This window comes from Mus musculus, chromosome 13 (assembly GCF_000001635.26).
Source record: "Mus musculus strain C57BL/6J chromosome 13, GRCm38.p6 C57BL/6J".
Taxonomy (NCBI): Eukaryota; Metazoa; Chordata; class Mammalia; order Rodentia; family Muridae; genus Mus; species Mus musculus.
The window spans coordinates 114,875,317-114,897,712 of record NC_000079.6 but is presented as its reverse complement, the minus strand read 5'-3'; the positions used below and the strand labels follow the sequence as shown (position 1 = coordinate 114,897,712).

The window sequence follows — 22,396 nt, the reverse complement described above, 5'->3', positions numbered from 1 at the left end:
TCTTGAGCTGATCTGATGACGTCAAAACCAGGGATATCAGATAATCAGATATCTAAATCCTGCCTTAGCCTTCCTATAACATTTCTTGTAAGCAGGAGACAACGGCTATTGGGAAACAAGGCTCTGCTCTATAATTGGCTAGGTTAGTGCCTTGGATACCAGTATGGACCTTTCTGGTAAGGTGCAGCTTTTAGCTAAGGATCTCACTTTTTTCCCTTTAACCAGTATCTAAACCCATCAGCCTGCACAGGCATACTGCAGCAGAGGGAGGAAAAGAGAGGATTCCTGTCTGTCTAAGGGGCTGAATCTAGGAAGGTAAAAAGCAGAAGGGAAGAGAGGACTGTGGGCTTGTCAGCCTGTCTGAATCCTCTCACTGTCTCAATCCTACCAAGAAAAGACATGGAACAGACTAAGCCATGGACAAAATTATCTAATCCACCATGGACTGGCCACTGTGCCTACGTGGGGTGCAGAAAATCCAGAGCATGGGCCCTGCCCTCTGGAGTGTGGAACAGTCTAGGAGGAAGATCTGCAGATTGGGAATGCTCAGATAAGAGGGCTCATTCAGTGCCAGGCCTTAAATCGCTGGTGCTTTTGTTGCTTCCCTGCCTCTACCGCTATTAACTCAACAGTAAGGGAACAACTTTCCTTTCCAAGGTCAGGGACAATAGTGATAGAAGATTTCCTCATGGCCTACGTCATTGGCCTGACCCAGTCAGTCTCCCAGGGGACAGCAAGCCAATGCTAGGCAGTCCTCGGTCAGTGGCCTTCACACCAAGGAGGAAAAATGAAGCGCGAGCCCTGGGCTCCAGAGCTGCCTGTTTGTTTTGACAATTGGCGCTGTGCCCTTCTCCACTTGTAATTTATGACAATTGCCCAGACGTTATGGAAGTAGCAGATGTGGGCAAACCGTTTCAACATTAACTTTCCTTCTGATACTAATGAAGTTAACTTTTGCTAGGAATTCCTTCAATAAATTGTGAGTGTTTGTTCTTGAGTCTGCACATCACACGCGCACGCACACGTGCACGCACGTACGCACGCACGCACACACGCACACACGCACGCACGCACGCACGCACGCACGCACGTCCTTTAGCTCATGGCTCTTTCACTGCTTATGCCGAAGCAGGTTTTGCCACCGTTTCCCTCCACTTAGTTGAACTTTCTTTATGATCTGTTTTACACGTGACTCCATCTCTTTTCTTCTAACACACTCAAGGTTCTAGTCCGAGTGCTCTTAAACTGTTATTTTAGAGTCCAGTTTGAGCTGTCCGGTGTGTCTTGCATTTCCAAGAATATAGGCATGTTTTACTTCCAGATCTACTAGATTTCAATGAAGCAATCTTGGCTATTTTAGTAGTTTTGTTTATTGGATTTTTTTTATTACACTCTAGACTCCTACTTTAATGATCTCATGACATCTCTTTATTACTTCTTGAGTTTTTCCCACTGTCTCCTATGAGCTGCATCCTTTCAAAAGCAAGGTGACCTCCAAGAAGAGCTGCCGTGCAGCCCTCTGGGTAAGAGTAACGTCTCCTCCTTCAGCGCAGCAGAGGCGAGCCAGCCTGCCTCCAGCCTGAATTTCCTACACCGGATGTTCAGTGTAGATGATGCAATCCTTATCACAAACAATCTGCAAGGGCCGGAGACATGTTTAAGATCATTTCCTGGAACTAGTTGTGATTTGCACTATTTCTTTGTGTAATCTGAAGGCTTGCCCCAAGAACAATCTGAGTTCATTCTATGACTCAGAAGCACTGTAACTAAAATCACTGGTTAGATGAAGACTAACTAAGAACGAGGAGTATTTCCAGTCATGGAAATGTATTTTCTTCTTTTGTCAAGGACTGGTACGTTTTACTTCCTTATAAAGAGAGAAGAACTATGAATGAATATAGCATCAGAGAGAAAATCTGCTGCATCTGATGTATGGGCACATTATTATTCTAATTTTTTGGTTAAGATAAATCTTATTAAAGGTCTTTATTTACTATAAGTGTGATAGCCCCCCCCCATAAATGTCTCTGTGGAAGAAATTTAAATAGAAAGGTCTATATAAGTGGGATTCAATTTTGTAACAGACATTAAACGGGTGTGTTATTGAATTTCCTATGCTTTAAATCGCTTTTTCCATCATCTGTTCTGGACATGAATCTGTGATACACACACACACACACACACACACACACACACACACACACACACATGCATACCACATTTGTGACTCATATTTGGAAGATGCCTGCTATTCTAGAGTGTTTGGAACATATCTTGGGAAATCATCCATGATCCCAAGACCTCCTGTCAGAGGTTCCTCCATGATAATACTGATTACTGGCTCCAGAACAAAGTTTATTTACAAGAGCAAAGAGCTTTTACACATATCCCTTTCTGGTACCCAGTCATCCAAACATTTCCCTCCATCAGAACATAGATGTAAGAAGGGCCAAGTGGCATAGACGAGAGGTAGTTGTTCACATTTTTAGGTACCCTATCATAAGCCAGTGTTGAGTTCTTGTCTAAAAGAGTTCTAAATGGACCCAGCATGATAGAATTGGGCATTTGGAAGGAAAAGAGATTGTCATAGAAACTGGTTACTTCTCTGTTGCTGTGGTAAAATACCATGACCAAGGCAATCTATGGAATGGAGGGTTTGCTCTGGCTAGAGTCTATGATGAGAAAACAGGGCAGCAAAGCAAAAGGGGCAGCAAGCTAAGAGGTCATATCACAATCAGAATCAGAGAGAAGAGAAAGCAAACAGGAAGTAGGGTGAGGATATACACTCTCCAAGCCTGCCTCTGGTGACATATTTTCTCTAATCAGGCCACACATCCTAAATTTCCCCCAAAGAATACCACCAACTGTGGACCAACTGTTTACATGCCTGAGTTGGATGTGAAGAGGGTGCATCTCACTCAAACCAGCACAGACACTTAGAACTAGTGTCTTTTTACAAAAGCAGGACTAGGTCTAATACTTCACAGGAAATGATAAGGACCACATGAAAAAATGCATATGAATCCTTTATAAACCATAATGTAGGTTTACAATACTGTTGCTATTCCAGTGTTTATCTCTGAATTAAAAAGAAAACATTGCCAAAGCACCCAGGAGAGAACTGGGATTTGACATTTGAAGTGTAGCAATCCTAGAAATCATATTGGATGGGTAAAAGTGAGGAGATCTGCGGCATCGTAATGCTTTATGGTGAATATCTCAGCTTTTGGTTTTAACTTCAGGAAAACTTCATGGAGGATGAGTTGAGGCAATAATCCGTGTCTATTCGCTCTCTTATTTCCAGGATGAAAAATTAATTTCCAAGGATTTTCTGAAACAGAACAGGTGTTAAGATGCCTTAGCAATAGTGAGGTTGGTGGACGATGCTGTGACATTGAAAGACCTTGCAAGCTTTTCCACCTAACCACTTCAGGAAACAGTCTGGAAGCTGGAGAGTCTGTGGTCACATAAGGAGGCTGACATGACAACATTGCTTTAACTTAGGCCAAGGTGTTTGACTACTGAGCTTGGAAAAGCAATACTGGACCCCTTCCCTAAGGGGCAACATTTCATGGGCGACTTCCTTTATTCACAAACACCTTTCCCACTCACTAGCAAGAAGCAAGGATCTATTTAGAACTTGCCAGAATCTCTGTATTATCAATAGCCTAGGGTGAGAAGGATAGTCTTATTCATGCAGTGTGGGCTTTGACATACCTAATGTTAATTTAGATATTACATAGAGTAGGCTTCTGGTCACAACTAAGGTATCCCCTTTGGGGTCTAAAAGACATCTCCAACTCAAGGTGTCTGCACACAGTTATTGAGCTATTCTTTATTGTAGAATCTTCCTCTACTGACAGCAACCTTCATGATGTTCATTGTACTTAACTTCTCAGCTTGTAGGGTCATTCCTAGTTCTCTTCCTCCCTCTGGTCCCTCTTTCCCTCTTTCATCCTTCCTCCGTTTAATTTTTCTGTGAAAGCCAACCTAAAGAAATCCTGCTGGCCCTACCTTGACAAACTATGTTAAATAAGACCAGTGTTCACCACCTGCTGTTCTCTGAGCCTTTATGAGCCTCTGCTCCCTTTTACCTAGGAGACTGCAAGCTCCTTCCAAACACATGACCTACTTCCCCGTGGCTCCAATGCAAACATTTCGATGAAGCTTCTGTCACAGTTCCCAAAACATATCACATTATAATTACTCTACTCAACAACCCCGGGGGCCTTTCTTACTTAAAGAAAAACAAACAAACAAACAAACAAACAAACAAACAAACAAGCCAGGGATTTTCTAATTGAACACAATTCTATCAGTGATCGGGTCCCCTTGCCAAACTGATTCCACCCCCTGCCATTTCCCTCAGCCCCTGAACTTGTGTTTTCCTCACCTTCCCCAGGCTACTCTTTCACCAATCTCCAATCTCCTGACTGTTTTTCTTTTAGTCTTGAATATCACCGTGTGTGTGTGTGTGTGTGTGTGTGTGTGTGTGTGTGTGTGTGTGTCCCCTTCTCAAACCATTCAAATAAAGATTTCTTACACTCCACCTCACATCCCTAGCTTTCTTTCACTCATCTTCGGGTTCACTTGCTAGATTTATTATCTATATCCTCCCTAGAACATAAAATCTGAGAGTGGTATTTCTTTAGCGACTTATTCACTAAGGTATCCTAGGATGGCGTATGGTCCATCATAGGTGTAAAGGCTCGTATCATGTCAACTTGGCACATGCTAGAGTCATCAGAGGAGAGCTCCTCAACTCAGAAAATGCCTCCTTCAAATCAAGCTGTAGGCAAACCTGTAGGGCATTCTCTTAATCAGTTATTGATGGGGGAGGGCCCAGCTCATTATATGAAGGGCCATCCCTGGCCTGGTGGTCCTGGGTTCTATAAACGTAGGCTGAGAAAGCAATGTGGGGCAAACCAGGAAGCAGCATCCCTCCATGTCCTCTGCATCAGCTCCTGCCTCTAGGTTCCTGCCCTGTGTGAGTTCCTATCCTGACTTCCTCCAGTGAGGAAGTGGAAGTGGAAGCCAAATAAACCCTTTCCAGCTTGCTTTTGGTCATGGTATGATATCACAACAATAGTACCCCTAACTAACAAAGTAGGTCTTGTCACCATACACAACCTTCCAGGTGGTCTACTGTACAAGGCCAGGGCACACAGTTTACATAAGAATGGTGATTCCTGGAGTTGTGGAACATGTCCATTCCATATGCATTCATTAAACACTTCTTGATACTATGTTGTTTTAACTGCAAGTCTACTGTCAATTGCTATAAAAATCCCCTACTGTTCTTGAAGAAAGCCCAGAGAGCGTCGAGATCCAGGGACCAAAGGCGGGTATTTTTAGCAGCTCCTGGATTGTGGGTTTAAAATTGTCTGACCTACACCACCATAAATACTGTTTACTAACTAAACAAAGCACTTTGAATTCCACTGGAGGTGGGCAAATTGGCTACGTTTCGGGAGTCTGCATAATCACTATTTTCCCACAAGATAATTGAACAGTAAGTGTTAGTTAAGATAGTCTTGGAAGAATTCCCAGTTTCACTGTAGGGAAGGAGAAGTTTATATCATGGCTTTTGTGAAGTTTGGATAATCAGCACTCGTGGCTATTCACACAACTTTATTTTTCTTTTCTTATTGAGAGCGAATGAAATCTATAGCTACAAAGAACTCCTGCCATATTTCAACATCGCTTTCTCACCTGTGGAAGACATCCCTCCCTTTGGAGCAATTGTCCTGGTGAACCTCTCCCTGTTACAGCTATATGTCCATAACAGTTGACTGTTGACTGTGACAGTCTCCTTAACTTCCTGTCTGGTTAGTGTAAGGTCATGATTCCCGAGGAGTGGCCTCTGGTGACTTCACGGCTTCCTCTCGTGAGGGTGAGCTGTCAGGAACAGGATTCCATGAAAGCCCATTGGTGTGAAGAGATGTCTGCTGCAGAGAGGGAAAATGTTACCAGTAAAGGCCGTGGCAGTGCTCTAGACGTTTCCCTGGGATTGTTGGCCTGGAGGTGGATACCTGATGTGCTATAATATTTATAGAATGAGTCTGTGTGTTTTGTCAAGTGTCCCTCAAATGGGAGGTTTCTCATTGTTTTCTCCTGTGTTGTGTTAGGATTTTAAGAGAAAAGATGAAGAAAATAAGCTTATGGGTTTTTTTTTTAACCTTTTAGTGCTTTTATGTACTCCTTATTGAGTGGGACACATAGAGGGAGAGTATGCCTCTCCTTCTTTGTGTCTGCTTGCCTTAGAAGAGCCACCTTCCCAGTAGCAATGGTGACAATGACATCTTAAGTCCTCTCTAATTTCAAGAGTATCTAATTATGAATTCTTAGAAGAGAGGAGAGGTGAGCGAGCTGCCCATCAAAGTTCCCAGTGGGACAGAAAGCAGCAAGTTCCTCTTGTTTCTTCTCATGGAGATAAGCACAGAGCTGGTGCCTTGTTTCTGAGAAACAGAATACTTTAGCTCAGTAATGCTAAATTTTAATTTCCCAGTCTATCTCTCATAGGCTTTGGTGAAGAGGTGTAGAAACATAAATTAATAGAAGTCACCTGTATGAATTAATCTGGTATTTACTGATCATCCTCTGTCCTGGACAGTCATTGCAAACAACATGGCCTCGCCCCTGCTGTGTGCATGTGTTCCACAGGGATGACCACGTCAGGTGTCACAATCCTGGCTCCCTTTAATACAACACAGTCATCACCCAGTCCCAGTAAGTGTGAGCTGGCCCTCTGCTTCCAGTTTCTACTCAATCTGGTTTGTAGAACTTACACCATCTCTTAGGCAGGGTTTTCCCAGCCTCATCCTGGGTTTTCATGTGCCCTTTCTTCATGCATGATGGACTGTTGACTGCCTTGATCTTGTGCAGATCATGTGGTGATAGAACACAGCTGCTGTGAGTTGATGTGTTCAATAACCATGCAACCCAAGAAGTCATCACTTCCCAGCTGAACTCCCCACTCCACTGACTGTTACATTGCATTGCCACCTGCACTGAAGAAGAAAGAGGATGGCCTGAAGAGTAAAAGCCATGCCTTCAAAGAGGGCACAGTTGACACTGACCGGCCATTTGATAAGAAGTGACTTGCTCATCTCTCTGTCTTGGTGCTTCCATTTGTAAGATGACAATTGTGTAATCTCAGATTTGTTTTGCAGATCAAGTAAGAAAACTTTTGGGAAACCTTACACCCACTCTAAACTATAATATTTATTAGAATTAACAGGAGTTCCCAGAATGCTGAAGTCCAGGGGCACACATCCTATGACCGATATCTTAAGATATTTCTAGCAGTTACTGTTCTCCATATTGTGACCCTGGCAAGAATATCTTAAGGAACAATGGTTCACTTTAGTTCACAGTGGGAAGAAGGCATGGGGACAGGAACATGAGGCAGCTGGTCACATTTCATCTATGGTCAAGAAGCAGAGAGTCATGACCTCTAGAACTCACCTACATTTCTCCTTTCTGTGGGATCAAAGCCCCTAGCCATGGGTTATGATGCCCACATTTAGGGTGGGTCTTCCTTTTTCAAGCCAACCCTCTGGGAAATAACCTGTGCAGACAAAGCCAGAGGTGTGATTCCACATTGATTCTAAGTCCAATCAAGTGTGACTCCGAAGATTTACCAGGGTGACGTTCTCTTTGTGCTTTAAACCTTGAGCAAGGAAGCTTCTCTTTGGACGGAGACTCATGACTTGTGAAAGTGCCAAGTGTAAGTCACACTGAGCGCTGAGCTTTGCATGGGTCATCGATATCAGCTTCTCACTATCTAAGGCTTAAGAAACCATGGAGAATGGGGAGGAGGCAATGGAATGTAACAGTCACTGGAGGGGAAGTTCAGCTGGGAAATGACGACTTCCCGGGTTGCATGGTTATTGATCACATCAACTCCCAGCAGCTGTGTTCTATCTCCATATTATCTGCACAAGATCAAGGCAGTAAACAGTCCATCATAGATGGAGAAAGGGCAGATGACAACTCATGCCTTGGTCAAGAGTTATGGGAAACTGACAGCTGTTGGGGAAGTAAAAGTATATTCTTCAGGGGTGTGGCTACTGGTAGGTTTGTCAAAACCTAAGTGAAGGATCCTACCCCCATGTACTTATGGGTAGCTCTAATTGGACTCAGTAGGTTATTTGAAAAGGGAAGTTGAGAGGATGGACTGGGAGTAAGGGAGTTGGCTTGGGAGTGAGTGGGAGGTGGTTAAGATCAAGACATATTGTAAAGACACACATTGTATATGTGCGTGAAATTTTCAAATACTAGATTTAATACATTATGTATATGCTTTTACAAGTATAATTTTAATATACAGTAGGATGTAGACGCTGAATCAGAAATATCTGACAGAACAGTCACAATGTATTCCTTTCTCTTGGCTCTGGATATATGTATATACATATAACATATGTATATATATATATTATATATATATGTGTATATATATCATATATATGTATATAGAGTTCATACACACACATATATTGTATCTATCTACACACATACACATTTATATATGTATATGTATGTATATATGTATATATATGTGTGTGTGTGTGTGTGTGTGTGTGTGTGTGTGTGTGTATGTATAGAAAAGATCTTTAATTGTACCTTTACTTAGACAAGAAAAATATGTTCTTTGGCTAAAAGATAATTATAGACCATTAATTAACCTTTCCTTTACCAAGACAGTTCTTCTGATCAATAATTAAAATTATTATTTTTTCCATTAATTTGTTTAAGAAATATTTAGATCTACAAGCACAGGATGTTTTCATCGACCTTCATATGTACTGGAGGGTTTCGTCCTCAGAGTTTGGAGAGGAAGAGGATGATCCACCAGGCTATGTAGCTGTTTAATAGAACCTGCCTTTGGTGGATTGGTGTCACATATATGAAGGTCTGGATGCAGAAGAGACTCTGGTCTGGAGAACTGAGTTCCATAAGACTGGACTCTTCAATCCCAGGAAAATACAGGGATGCGATAGGGCTAGACAGGAAATTAGAGGCCATATTACCTGCTTCCTTAAGATGTGTCTGTGTACCCAAATTAGAAGAATGGCATGTGGACCCCCTGTAAGGGAATACTAGAGGCTACTAGAGATGGAGAAGGCTGAGCCATTGTGAGACAGTTTTCACAAAGGAGATTCCTACTTCCCTCTGAGTGGTCATGAGGAACACAAGATATGCTCAAACATGCATGTCAAATGCTCCCTGCAGTCTCCACCATTAAAGTGAATATGGGAACAACATTAGACCCATCATGCAGATTTCTGACTGTTCAAGTACCTTAATCTATGTGCTTAATATGATTGAAACACTGAGTACAAGTAACATTTTAATAAGTGATACTAAATTATATGTTTATAAGTGGACAAAAAAGTTTTAGTTGTGACCTTAATAAGACATAATTGAATTAAAATATTCAGAATGTTCTCTAAGAATGATTTTACTACAAACTGTTTCATCCTTCCTGTCTATTTTTGCATCCTTGACGATTTTAATATTTGTTTCACAGAAGAGATTAATTCTTGTCTTTCATCTCTCTCATGTAAGTGTTTTGTTGGTTATATATGTTAAACAGGTATGCTGGGTTTAGTAGACAGTAATCTGTCTTAGACTTTTATCTAGTACGTTACGTTAGCTTGGAGCACAAGTGTAATTGATAATGACAAATACTTAGCAGAGAAGCGGTATGGAACATTTCATAGATAATCTTCTCAACTGATGATAAAACAAATGCACTTCCTTAGCAACCGGATGCTACGCAATCAGTAACCTACTACAACCTCTGAAGATCAAGATGGTGGGGTTGGGCAACAGCTAAGTTGGTAACATGTTTCTCTCATTGCCTTGAGTCCCAGCTCCCATGCAAAAATGCTCGCCATGGCAACCCATTTGTTACCAGTGCTAGGAAGGCAGAGAATGTGAATACATAGGGCCTCCCTGGCCTCCCTCAGCCAGCATAGCCTCATAGAGGGCCTCCTTGCCAATAAGAGACCCTGTCTCAAAACTGGTCATCCTCTGGTCTCCACATGCACACTCACGTGCGCATATGCATGCATCTGCACACATATGAGCACACATGCATAAGAGAAAAATGATTGAACACATGGTCTCTTTCTGTTCACTACCCGATGAGCATAAACATCTCATGAGTCTTTGGGTTGGAAGAAGAAGCAAAGGCTCTAGAAGGAAACGAAACTGACCAGAGGAAGGATGTCAATACCAGACTCATCCTGTATTTGAGATACACACCCACTATTGATCTCAGTAAGGAGATCTGCAAGATGCATGCATGTTTTCAATATTTCTGCTAAATATCCTCTCTATAAAGCCACCTGGATAACTCACCTGCTGCCTACATGACATAGCCTGTGACAGCACTAAAGGCATAAAAAGAACTCTAAAAATGTCAGTTGTCACTCTTGGGTGTCAGTGAATATGATGTCATTCTCCAGCAGTGTGCCCACACATAGCGTAGTCTGTAGCCACATGAGCCCTGTGGGTCCTTAAATGTTGCTTGCACGTTGATATGGGTTCTCAATATAAAATATACACTGAATTTTAAAGACTTTGGAGGGGGAAATTAAAGATAGTTTATTGAATATTTTTATGCTGACTACATGTTAGTTTCTATCATGTGAAGTTAAAAACACATTATTAAAATCAATTTTTCCTGTCACTTTTATTGTATTAATATGACTGACTAGTAAAAACCTGAAATTTCTTGTATGGCTCATACTGTGGTATGCATTATGCTTCTCTGACTGCTGTAATGAGACATCTAGGGGTTTTCTATAAGTAGTCATACCACAGACATTCATAAAGTGTCCTGGTCAGCTATGATGACAGGAAGCAAGTCAACTTTTAAATGAATGCATATGAACTATGAATTTATATAAAATTAACATGAAGTGGGATGAATCTTGCCAAGCTTTGCCAGTTTTCTCTTTAATAAGTCGTCCACACCATGCTGTGACTCATGAGAACATCCTGCTTCTAGGCTACTGGTTGGTTCACCGTGGAGTGGCTTCCCTGAGAACCGAATGGGAGATGTGTACAAGTGCCCTGTGGACCTACCCACTGCCACCTGTGAAAAGCTGAATCTGCAAAGTGAGTTGTACTTAGCAACGGGATTCTTTACAAATAGCAAAATATCGTTTGTCATAAACTCAGACAATAACAACCAAAACCTGATTTTTGTCTTAAGAAATGCAGATAGCTTTATGTCTTTGTTTATTTAACCATGTGGATACCAGATCGCATCCAAATGTTTCAATACGTTTGAACAAACACAAACATACATGCATGGGAACAAGTGTAGGCACACCCCTGTTAGAAAGAAAGAGCAGGAGTGCCCTTGTATATCTCTGTATGAGAAATTTGTAACACCATATCTGGCTCACAGTAGGTGCTTAAAAAGCATATTTGGAGTGAGTCATGTGGTCAGTGACAGCAAATGCTAGAGACTGAAGTGTGAAGTAAAAGTTTTCAGTTGACATAAAAGGGATGTGGTTAATCAGAGTCCTAGACACCCACCATATATGGAACTGATATTCAAAATTTTTACTATAACAATTGGGGAGATAACGGAATGGTAGATTCCAAAATATGTGAGAGCCTGGGTTTAATCTTCAGCTCTACAGGGAAAAAAATTAACCACAATTTTTATTGTATCATCTCAACCCATTGTAGGTAGCAGCTTTCTAGTAAAGTTTCTTCTCCGAACCTCATTTCTCTGGAGAGAAATTGTGGTTGCTGTCTTTCCGCCACTCCTCTTATCAAAGAAAACCTGGAGATGTCAACATTGGAGTTTGCTTTGGGGTCAATTATATTGTATAGATAGCAGAGGAAAAACAACAGTGTTGATGTGTACCTGGATATTGAGCAAAACAGTCAGAGTATTTTGAATAAAACATGGGAGATAAGAAGACACACACACATATTTAATTTTAAGCTAACGCATGCCTGGCACATTGCCTTAGTAACAAGGTTCTTACATAAAAATAAGAGCATAAACATAGAAGTCCCATTATTTTCTTTCTGTACTCTTCCAAACCATCTGTAACTAACACCGTTCTAAGTCCAGTGGGGTGTGAGGGGGTAAAACAAAAGAAGAAGAAGTAATTCAGAAAGAAAGGAGTATGAGCATTGAGATTCGGCCTCCATTTCTAGAAGTTAGGTAATACAGGAAGTGGGAGAACAGCTCTATTGGGCAGCGAGATTAAGAACTCTTTCCAGGAAACGACGGAGTATCAAATGGTGGCAAGGAGGAAATGGGTATTAGACAATGAGAGTGCGGCATTAAGCTACTCAGAGCAGCTTCCCTGGCGCCTGGGAGAGCGAATCTTCAGAGAAGTCTCCTTCCCTAAGACAGAAAGGAAGCAGGGAGGGAAGTGTTCCAGCAGTGACCCTCATCGTGCTGAGGAGCCAAGGTCACAAAGAGTGTGAGCCCTCACCACAGTGTGCAGCTTCTCCAGGACACTGACAGGATGAGGGTTCCATTGAAGGTCGAAGGAGACAAGTTTTAGAGCTGTTGCCCCGGGGAAGTGAGGGAAGCAACCCAGCTAAGGAATAATGAAAGTGGCGGTGGCGGGCGCAGACCGCTTGCCTGAGTCTAGAGAACAAGAGTAAAGTGAATACCAAGGAGAAAGGAGAGGAAATAGGTAGTAGTTGGTGTCTTAGTTTGCAGGTGCAGATTGATTTATTATTTTACCTGACTAGTCCTTTTTTTTTAATTTTTATTTTTAATTCTCCTATTCCTTTGAGCCGGAGTCTATCAAATGGTGATCATTAAGAGGTTTTTTTGTTTTTTTGTTTTTTTTTTTTGTTTTGTTTTGCTTTCCTGATTTAAAAAACAAACAAAAAACAAAACCACGAGGAAAGGTGACAAAACACCTGTGTCCTCATGTAATTTTTATTTAATCAGAACATTGTTCTTTTAAAAATACATATTTAAATGCCCTGAAGGCCTCACACACCAACTCGAGCCTTGAATGGCTGAAGGATCCACATCTCCACTCTGCATTATATAATGCTTGTTCCGGGATATGCTATAGTATACTCCAACCTGTGTAAAACCACGAGTGTGCCTGGATCCTTTATTATAGCCTTCAGTAAATGGTAAATATTTGACACTTTATAACATCTCTTTCTCTCCAAAAGATTCAGCAAGCATCTCAAATGTTACCGAGATAAAGACCAACATGAGCCTGGGATTGACCCTCACCAGGAATCCGGGGACCGGAGGCTTTCTAGTGAGTGTTGTCCTCTCAGATCCTCACTCCTCAGGAGAGAATTTGTGGTCAGTGTCCTCCTGCCATCCTTCTTATCAAATACAATCGGGAAATTTAATCACTGAAGGTTGCCTGTGGACCAACTATGCTATTTGGACATCCAAGGAAAAACAGCAGTGTTTGCATAGAGCCTTCTTGATTATTCGCGAAAACCATGAATGTTTTGAATGAGATGGGAAGAGTAAGAAGAAGTCTTTAGCCCTTGGAAAGTGTGCTGAGTAGGTGTGGAAACCATCAAAACCTCGCAGCTTGTTTTTTGCTTCCTCAAGGAGCATGCGCGAGGCCCTTCCGTTCCACGGGCAGGGCTCAAAGCAAAGCTCTGGCTAATCTGATCCTATGTGAAGTGAGAAACTGTCTCTTATGTCATACATCTGCCGGTCCTCTCACTTATTTCCTAATGTGTTATGAAAGGAAATTTTCTAAAGAAAAGAATTTCTGAGCTTAGATTTAATATAGGAAATTATTTAAAATATTTGACTATATAAACAGTGAGAAAAAATCACATGCCAAGCCCCCAAAGTTAGAATATCAGTAAAAAAAAATCATATTTTAAATTTCCCCTGGCTCATCATATAAGAATAGTCTAGCTCAGAGGTTCTCAAACTGTGGGGTTGTGACCTCTTAAAGGTTGAACGACCCTTTTCACAGGGGTCATATATCAGACATCCTGCATATCAGATATTTACATTGTAATTGATAATAGCAGCAAAATTACAGTTTTAGCAACAAAAACAGTTTTATGGTTGGGCGGAACTGTATTAAAGGGTCACAGTATTCGGAAGATTTGACAGCTCTGCAAAAAAAGCATTGCCCTCAAAAGCCTAGTTTGTCTTTGCTACTGACAGACTAACCTGAAGTTTTGCTTTTTTAAAACTGGATTTAAAAAAACATGTAGCTAATATCATTTCCATTTAGAATAACAGATATTTACATTCTTACAACCTAATTACCACTAAGCAAATGAAATACTGGTTATCATGTCTGTCCTATCACGGCATAAATGACTATGGAAAGGAGTTTCTGTACTTGGTTATATATACTTGGCGATCTTTATAATAGGGTTGATTTCATGGTTTTTGCTTATTTTTGCAGCTGCTTAGGTCAGAAGAATATCTTGAAAGTTATGGACTATAGCTGTACTTTAAATTGTTTGATCTTAATTCTAGATGTAAGAAGAATCTATAAGAGAATTAGTAGTCCCTGGGAGGGATCTGAGAGGAGAGATCAGACTTTCTTTAAACATTCAAAAGGTCAGAGTCTTGAGCTCCTCTGAAGAATTATGTGGAAAAGACTGGCGCTCATCACATATTTCTGAACCTTCTTAAGTTCTGGGCTTAAAGCAAGAATGTTTTGGCATTAGCAATTGGCGTATTGTAACTTCAGCTTCTTAAATGCTCTTTTCCAATTCTTCTGAAAAAGAACCTCAATTCTCTAACACTTGATGAGCTGTTTTCTGTGGTGATAAAACAACTGAAGGTGCAGACATGGGCATCAAAGATTGTTATTGTGAGTGTGTGTGTGTGTGTGTGTGTGTGTGTGTGTGTGTGTACTAGCCAGAAGCAACAATGACTTTTTCCTGATTGGCAAAGTGTTCTGGTTTTATGGGAGGAAAACCAGGCTTGCTCACTGATCACGAAATATGAGCACAGCTGCTAGGAGTAAGCCACTAACAGTTAAAATGGGTCACACAAATCCCTTTTGTTTTTCCATGACTTCCATGCATCTCTATTCAGTTTTAATAAGTTCAATGCTCTATGATCACTGTTTTAAGTCACGTGCAATTCTTCAGGTAACTTATATCATCCTTAGACTTGACCTATCCCTTCTCTGTCTCTGTCTCTGTCTCTGTCTCTGTCTCTGTCTCTGTCTCTGTCTCTGTCTTTCTCTTAAGCTCCCTCGTTTCATCCAGAAAACTTAATATTAGAGAGTCTAATGTCTCCTATGTGCTTGAGTCATGACTGAACCAGCAGATCTCATTTATCAGAGAGCTGCCGAGGAGAGAATTGGTGCTGTCTTTATGGCGAGGTTAAGAGTTAGAATAGGTACGTTTTGAGCAAGGAAATAAATACCAGCCTCCTTTGCTAGCTTAATAAATAGAAAGTGGAAATAAGGGACCTTGGAGCTCAAAGTGAAGAAATAGCTGATAGCAAGGCTAAAAGGCAGCAGTGCACAACCTCACTGGTGTTGTTTAGTGTGTTAATATACTTTACAAGCACAGGGTTTTACTCAAAGTTTGCCTTTATAATCTCAGGGGGAAATGGTTTTGAAACACTGGGTGAGCAGGGACACAGTGGCCCACCCCTGAATGCAAGAAGTGTGTTCTTTGTTTGCCATGCTGTCTATACACAGCTCAGGCAGGCTTGAGGATGTTTGTCCTTAGAGGTTGCTGGGGTTTGGGTTCCTGTTAAAAAACGAGTGGTCAAGAGGACACTTGATGCTCAAACAAGCCTGGTGACGTGCAGGCACAACACTTGCTCTTCTCCTGACTTCTGAGTATTTTATGGTTATGATCTTCAAACATCGATAATCACAACAAGCTTACAAGCAAAAACAGCACGATCACCTTCATTTTATAAATGAGCCGTGTAAGACCCACATATCTAAGAGACAAAATGCCCACTCTGCGTTCACTCTCCTTGAGAGGCATTTCTAGACGTAGTTTGGTGAGGGACCCCATGGTCTCTCTGTCCATTGAAAGTTACCCTCAATGGTCCCATCACGTGGGAGCACAGCTGATGCCCTCTCCTGTCCTCTCAGCCTTCCCAGAAGATGCTCCTTCAAAAGCATTTTAAGAAGATTTTTTTTGAGAGGAGAGGGTTTTTTGTTGTTGTTGTTGTTTCAACCACAAGAATGTGTATGTCTGCTCACCAGGTGCATGCCAGTAGTGCCCATAGAACCCAAAAGAAGGTGTCAGATGTCCTAAGACTGGAGTTATAGACAGTTGTGAGCTACAACGTGGGGAATAGGAATTGAAGCTAGGTCCTCTAGAAAGACAGCCAGCGCTCTTAACCACTGAGCCATCTTTCCAGTCATTCAAATGCATTTTTGACTCACTAGTTTTAACAGTTGACAAATCAGGTGCTAGAGAGATGTCTCATCAGTGAAGATCACTGGCTGCCTTTTCAGAGGACCTGGGCCCAATTCCCAGCACCCAACATTGTCTTCAGGCCTCCAAGGCACTGGGCACAAAAGTAATAGACAAAAGTGTATACAGGTCAAATGCACACACACACACACACACACACTTATATATTTGGTGAATCTTGGGAAAGTATGGTGTCTTAATTCCATAAAAGTAGAGGTAGAAAGTTACATTGCCTGTGTGTATATTATTTTCTCCTTTCTTTGAAGACCTGTGGTCCTCTCTGGGCACATCAGTGTGGAAATCAGTATTATGCAACTGGGATCTGTTCTGATGTTAGTCCAGACTTTCAGTTCTTGACCAGCTTTTCACCTGCAGTTCAGGGTAAGTCATGAATGTCAAAGAGATCTGAGCAATGTCTTAGAGTCAAAGAGGGAGGGGCTACAGTCAAAGGGGAGGGATTACAGTCAAAGGGGGAGGAGTTCCAGTCAAAGTGCGAGGGGTTACAGTCAAAGGGAGAGGGGTTAGAGTCAAAGGGGGAGTCCCACTCAACCTCTCTGTGAGTCTGAAGTTTATGTGATTGTGACATTTGACTTATCTTTGAAAACAATGTGTTTTTGTCATCTCTTTCTGCACAGCTTGCCCTTCCCTCGTGGATGTTGTAGTTGTATGTGATGAATCAAACAGTATTTATCCTTGGGAAGCAGTAAAGAACTTTTTGGTAAAGTTTGTGACAGGCCTGGATATAGGACCTAAAAAGACACAGGTAAGGACATCAAAAACAAACAAACAAACAAACAAACAAGCTCACAGCTTGCTTTTGGAGAAAATAATGTTAGATATGAAGTTTTAAATTTTCATTTGGCAAAATATTCATATTAAATGAATGTAATGGTAACCTGGAAAATTAATTGAACTATATATTTCTAAGGTCAGTATTCTACCTATATGACTTGGTTCAATGTTGTTAATTTTATAGTTTTATTTTTGACAGAGGCATTAAAAATGGTGTATAGCATTTAAGTCTCTTTCAAAACTGCTTTTTAAAATTTTTTAACCCATGAGGTAATTAATAATACATTTTAAGGGAATAGAGAGATGACTTGGAGGTTAAGAATACATCCTGCTCTTGCAAAGGAACCAGGTTTAGTTCCCAGACTACAGTTCCAGTCCCAGGAGGTTCAAGGTCCTTTGTCCTCCACTGACACCTGTGCATACATGGTGCACATAAACTCACATACATGTGAATATATATATATATATATATATATATATATATATATATATATACATATATACATATATATACACACACACATACACACACACACACACACACATATATATATATATATACACAAATAAATAAAAAATAATAACTTTTTAAATTGGACACATATTTTTTCTTAATACCTATTTTGACCAATAGTGAATTCTTATTTACACCTTTCTGGTAAAAAAAAATTACGTGAATTGTGTGAAATTTAACAATAATTCAGTAAACATAATTCTAACATTAGTTTATAGCCTTTAGTTTATAATCTAGGCTAATTTGCTTTGTATTTTAACATAGGAGCAAGTATTTTCAATAATTTGAAACTGTTTTATATGTTTTCAGAAGTCTCTAATTGGATGCTATTATATCTTCTTGATGTATGGACCTAAAACTCAGGCACAAAAGTTTCATAATTTCCCAAGACTAAATAGTACACACTTTAAAAAAAAATAACAGCTACTCACTAAATAAATGCAGGAGCATTTCTGGAGCCCAAGATTCTGAAACTGGCCTGGACAACAGAGCGAAACCTAGAAGGAAGGAGAGTGTAGGGGAGGGAAGGAGAGAGAACAGAGAGGGGTAATTCCTAGATATCTTGAGTTGTTTTTTCTTCACTATCATCATCATCATCACCACCACCATCACCACCACCATCACCATCACCATCCTCTTCTCTTTTTCCGGTGTCTGACTCAATCTACTACTCATAGGTCCTTCTGGCCGAGCAGCAGCATCCCCGGAGAGCAGTTCACTGGCATCTGATAGGCTGAAACCTCACACCTAGTCACAGCTATTGCAACAGTTTTCCTTATTCTTTGAAGATATCTTTAGTGAAAATTCACTTTTCTGGTTCCCTTTAAGGTATTATTTTTAAAAAGGGCATTGCTTTTCTATGCCAGGGGAGTGAGCAAACTGCTTTCGGAGACCATGGAAATTCCACTAGTTTCACTAGAAACTTCTAGTTATGAAGACTACATATCACACTGGTTTCTGGAGAACAGCGCCTTTAGATCTCCTGAAGTACAGAGCTTTCACGCTTGTCTGTTTCTTCTGCCTATGAGTCAGTTATCACACCTGTCACAGCTGATTCGACAGTCGCCAGGTTTCAGGACTATTCTCAGATTCATCTTCCTGCCACCCTCCATTGTCCCCTTGCCTAGAGGAAGCTGAGTTGTCTCTCCACTCAAGCACATACGTCATAAACCCTCCTCTCCTGACACTCAGGCCTCGGCTGCGTCCTGAGGATCACATGCGGCTGACATCATCAGTCACTTTTGAATTGCTTGCACATCTTCTCTTAAAGAAAGATGCCCAGGATGATCAGCGTGTTTCTCATGTCTCCGTCCCCCCCCCCCCCCCCGTGGCTGTCATACCACCTCCCAGGCAATGCTACAGACTGGACTCAACAATCAAGGGCTGTCCTTCCACGCCCTGATATCCTTACCTCAGAGACTCTTGTGTCTCTTAGAGAGCCTCTTGCCCCTCATTCCTATTTCCTGGTTACACATCTCCTAGGCTGGGAGAATACTTTCAATGCTCAGGAACAGGCTTATTGATAGAAATATGTACGTTTCTTAAACTAAAGGATTAGACTATGCTCCTCCCCCAAACATCCTGCTCAGAAGTTTATCTTTCTGTTAGCTCTCTCAAGTAAGTTTCTTTCTGATGCTGGATCCTCTAAAGGTCAGAAGTTCCTTGCCCCATATGTGCATCCAACACCCTTGCTCTGACAATGCTCAAACCCACAGTAAGGGAACTCCAACCATCATCAATCAAATAGAGTACATTGCTTAGGGGTGTGTGAGGTTCTCTTCAATTCAACTCCGACTCTGTTACATAACTACTCTCAACTAAGGAGGTGCTAGTCTCCACCTCCGATTACTTATAGCTGTCTTCAAGGTTCTACCCATTGATAACGAGAGATCTTATTTATTTGTATATGTTTTAATATTTGTGTTAGAAACCTGAGCCTAATATTCATTTGCATTAAGTACACTAAGGAAGTGCTTTAAGAATCTATAGTTACTTTTGAACCAAAAGTGTAAACTGTAACAGATTATCTTGCTTGGTAGTCATGCTCCTGTCACACACTCATGGCCTTGAACAAAGCTCATTCCACAGAAAGAGGAATAATTGTCAAGCTCAGAATTGAAATGAGTTCCTTTAAGCTATTGGCTCACATCGAAACTCACCTTGAGTTCTTATTATATTGGTTAAGTATGAGATGTTTATAAGCTAATTACAGTCATAAACTTCTGCTCTTTTCCAGGTGGCGTTAATTCAATATGCCAATGAGCCGAGAATTATATTTAACTTGAACGATTTCGAAACCAAAGAGGATATGGTCCAGGCCACATCTGAGACGCGCCAACATGGTGGGGACCTCACAAACACCTTCAGAGCTATCGAATTCGCAAGGTAAGTTTTGCTGCTATCAGGTAAAAGCTTTGACAACGTGGAAGGACAAATAGAAAGAAAAGAAAACGGAAAGGGCAAAAGAAGAGTGACAAGGGTGGAACCAAGTCTGAGCTTTCTGATCGGCTCCCCTTGACAGGACCCAGAGGAAATCAGGCTACACACCACAGTCATGGGACTGCCAGAGATGGAATGGTTTTATATGATTTTTTGACATGAATTGCACAATTTTGCAAAGGCTATAGATTAAAATACTATAGATGAAACAATCTACCACTGTTCGTATTAACGGCAAACAAATTAAGCTAGTATGGTATTCTATACATACTAATGAAGCTCATGGGATAATACACACAAGAATCTGAATGCTGAGATTATCTATCATGTCTGCTGCAACCCACATGGAGTGTGACCTTCACAGCTGCATGGCTTCCATCCCTTTCTTACCTCAGTTTCTCCTTTTCAATTCTGTAAGCTTTAATAGACACTTTACTAAATGTTCGCCTGTCATTTTTTTTTTTAAGATGAGAACAAATGTGCTTGCCCTTACACCCGATCCCAGCCTTGTCCATCTCCTGGTTCTGTTCCTTCAAACACCATTAAAACAAGTTGCCGCCATCTTCTTGCCTCTTCTTCCTTGAACGTTGTAGCTCTGCCACTAAGTGAACATGGTGTCTCCATCAGCTATCCTAGCACTTCCCCGTCGAGCCCCACTGTCCTGAGCTCCTCTGAACATTTGATAAGGACAGACAGACACGCTGCTATGAACTCAGTCTTCACTGAACACCACAGACTTCTGCGATCCCCACCAATGTTTTCTCAACAGCTCTGCTCTCTTCACTGACTCCATCTTCTGGTTTTTCTTCACTGAACAAAGCCCTCTCTCTTCTGCTCCACTGTCCGCTCCGTTAGGAATAATGTCCCTCCCTTGCTGTGAGTTCCAGCCCTGTGTGGGCTACCCATTGCTTTATATCATCACTTAACTCTCTTTCCAAAGTCATCAGTCAACTCTCCCTGAAGATGAGCATCTCTATTGGGCAAGTACCAACTCACTTAGCACATTCAGTAAGTCCTGAACCAGCCCCATTCCTTTCCCACACTGCTTATGATGCTGGTGTCTGTTTACCCAGTCATCACGTGAACAAAACACTCATTGTGTCATCTTCCCACTCCCTCTAAGATACATATCTGGCCCACACTTGCCATGTCTGTCTCACCATTCCCTGTCTTATCGGACCCTTCATTTTCTGTGTACTGAAGTAGAAGCTTTCATTGACTGGTAAGATTTTCTTCAAATGTCTCAAAAGAGAGTATCCATAAGAGAAGATGTGACTGGCTTCATCCTTCCTGTCTCTGTCTCTTTGGTGGCTGGACCATGTCATAAACTGAAGGCCATAAACATGAGTCACTTGTCATTAAGTGGAGAGCCATTTCCAGTCCAGTAACCCAGATTGAGGAAAGAATGTTGTCAAAATAACCTTGGAGGATGCCTGCCTTCAGCAGAGAATGTAGCTGGGGCCTATCCCCAAGGGAAAAAACTTGGGGTCCTGGCAAGTGTTCCAAAATAGGGCCTGGTCACTGTTTGTTTAGGTGTGGATTGTCTGGCTTTTAGTACCTTTTTAAAGGCCTGAATTTTTCCTTTACCACTATAATTTCCAAATGAACAAGAATTAGAATTCACCCAAATTCTAAGCAGCACAACCCAGAATACACAGACACACAAACGCAGACAGAAACACACACGTGCATGCATGCATACACAACACATACACACCATGAAATTACTGAAATTACTGTTAAACATGAATTATAATTTATATTTCTCGGAGGAAGCTACAGATAGAGGAATGCTCTTAAATGGGCCACTGGCATTAGCACAGAAGAACACTGACATAAAAAAATAAAACATCATTCATGTTTCATGTGCTTAAAGATGCTAATTTCACATTTTTATTTCAAAGCAGGGGTCTATCTGTTAGCTTCTGTTAACCATGAGTAATTGTATCCATCGCAGAGACTACGCTTATTCACAGACTTCTGGCGGGCGCCCGGGTGCTACAAAAGTCATGGTAGTTGTGACCGATGGCGAGTCCCATGATGGGTCGAAGCTGAAAACTGTGATCCAGCAATGCAATGATGACGAGATACTGAGGTTCGGCATAGCAGTAAGTGACTTCTGTTTGGATTTGTCTGGCAGTTGATGGCTACACATCCCTACATGCTGACACTTTCCAGGTCTGCAGTTTGTACTGTCTCTCTGCTTCCTGCTGATTTTCAGTCGTGCCAACTAAATAAATGGCTGCAGAA

The 22,396-nt window shown here is 41.3% G+C and overlaps 1 protein-coding gene across 1 annotated transcript in view; it reads left to right on the top strand.

Moving 5' to 3' along the window:
• Itga2 (integrin alpha 2) overlaps positions 1–22,396 on the top strand; it is a 99,020-nt gene that overhangs the window by 34,388 nt on the left and 42,236 nt on the right. Inside the window, exons 3-8 of the mRNA NM_008396.3 lie at positions 11,024–11,133; positions 13,186–13,277; positions 16,668–16,782; positions 17,037–17,164; positions 19,944–20,092; positions 22,104–22,254. Of these exons, the coding sequence (NP_032422.2) occupies positions 11,024–11,133; positions 13,186–13,277; positions 16,668–16,782; positions 17,037–17,164; positions 19,944–20,092; positions 22,104–22,254 (745 nt within the window). The remainder of the gene's footprint in view (positions 1–11,023; positions 11,134–13,185; positions 13,278–16,667; positions 16,783–17,036; positions 17,165–19,943; positions 20,093–22,103; positions 22,255–22,396) is intronic.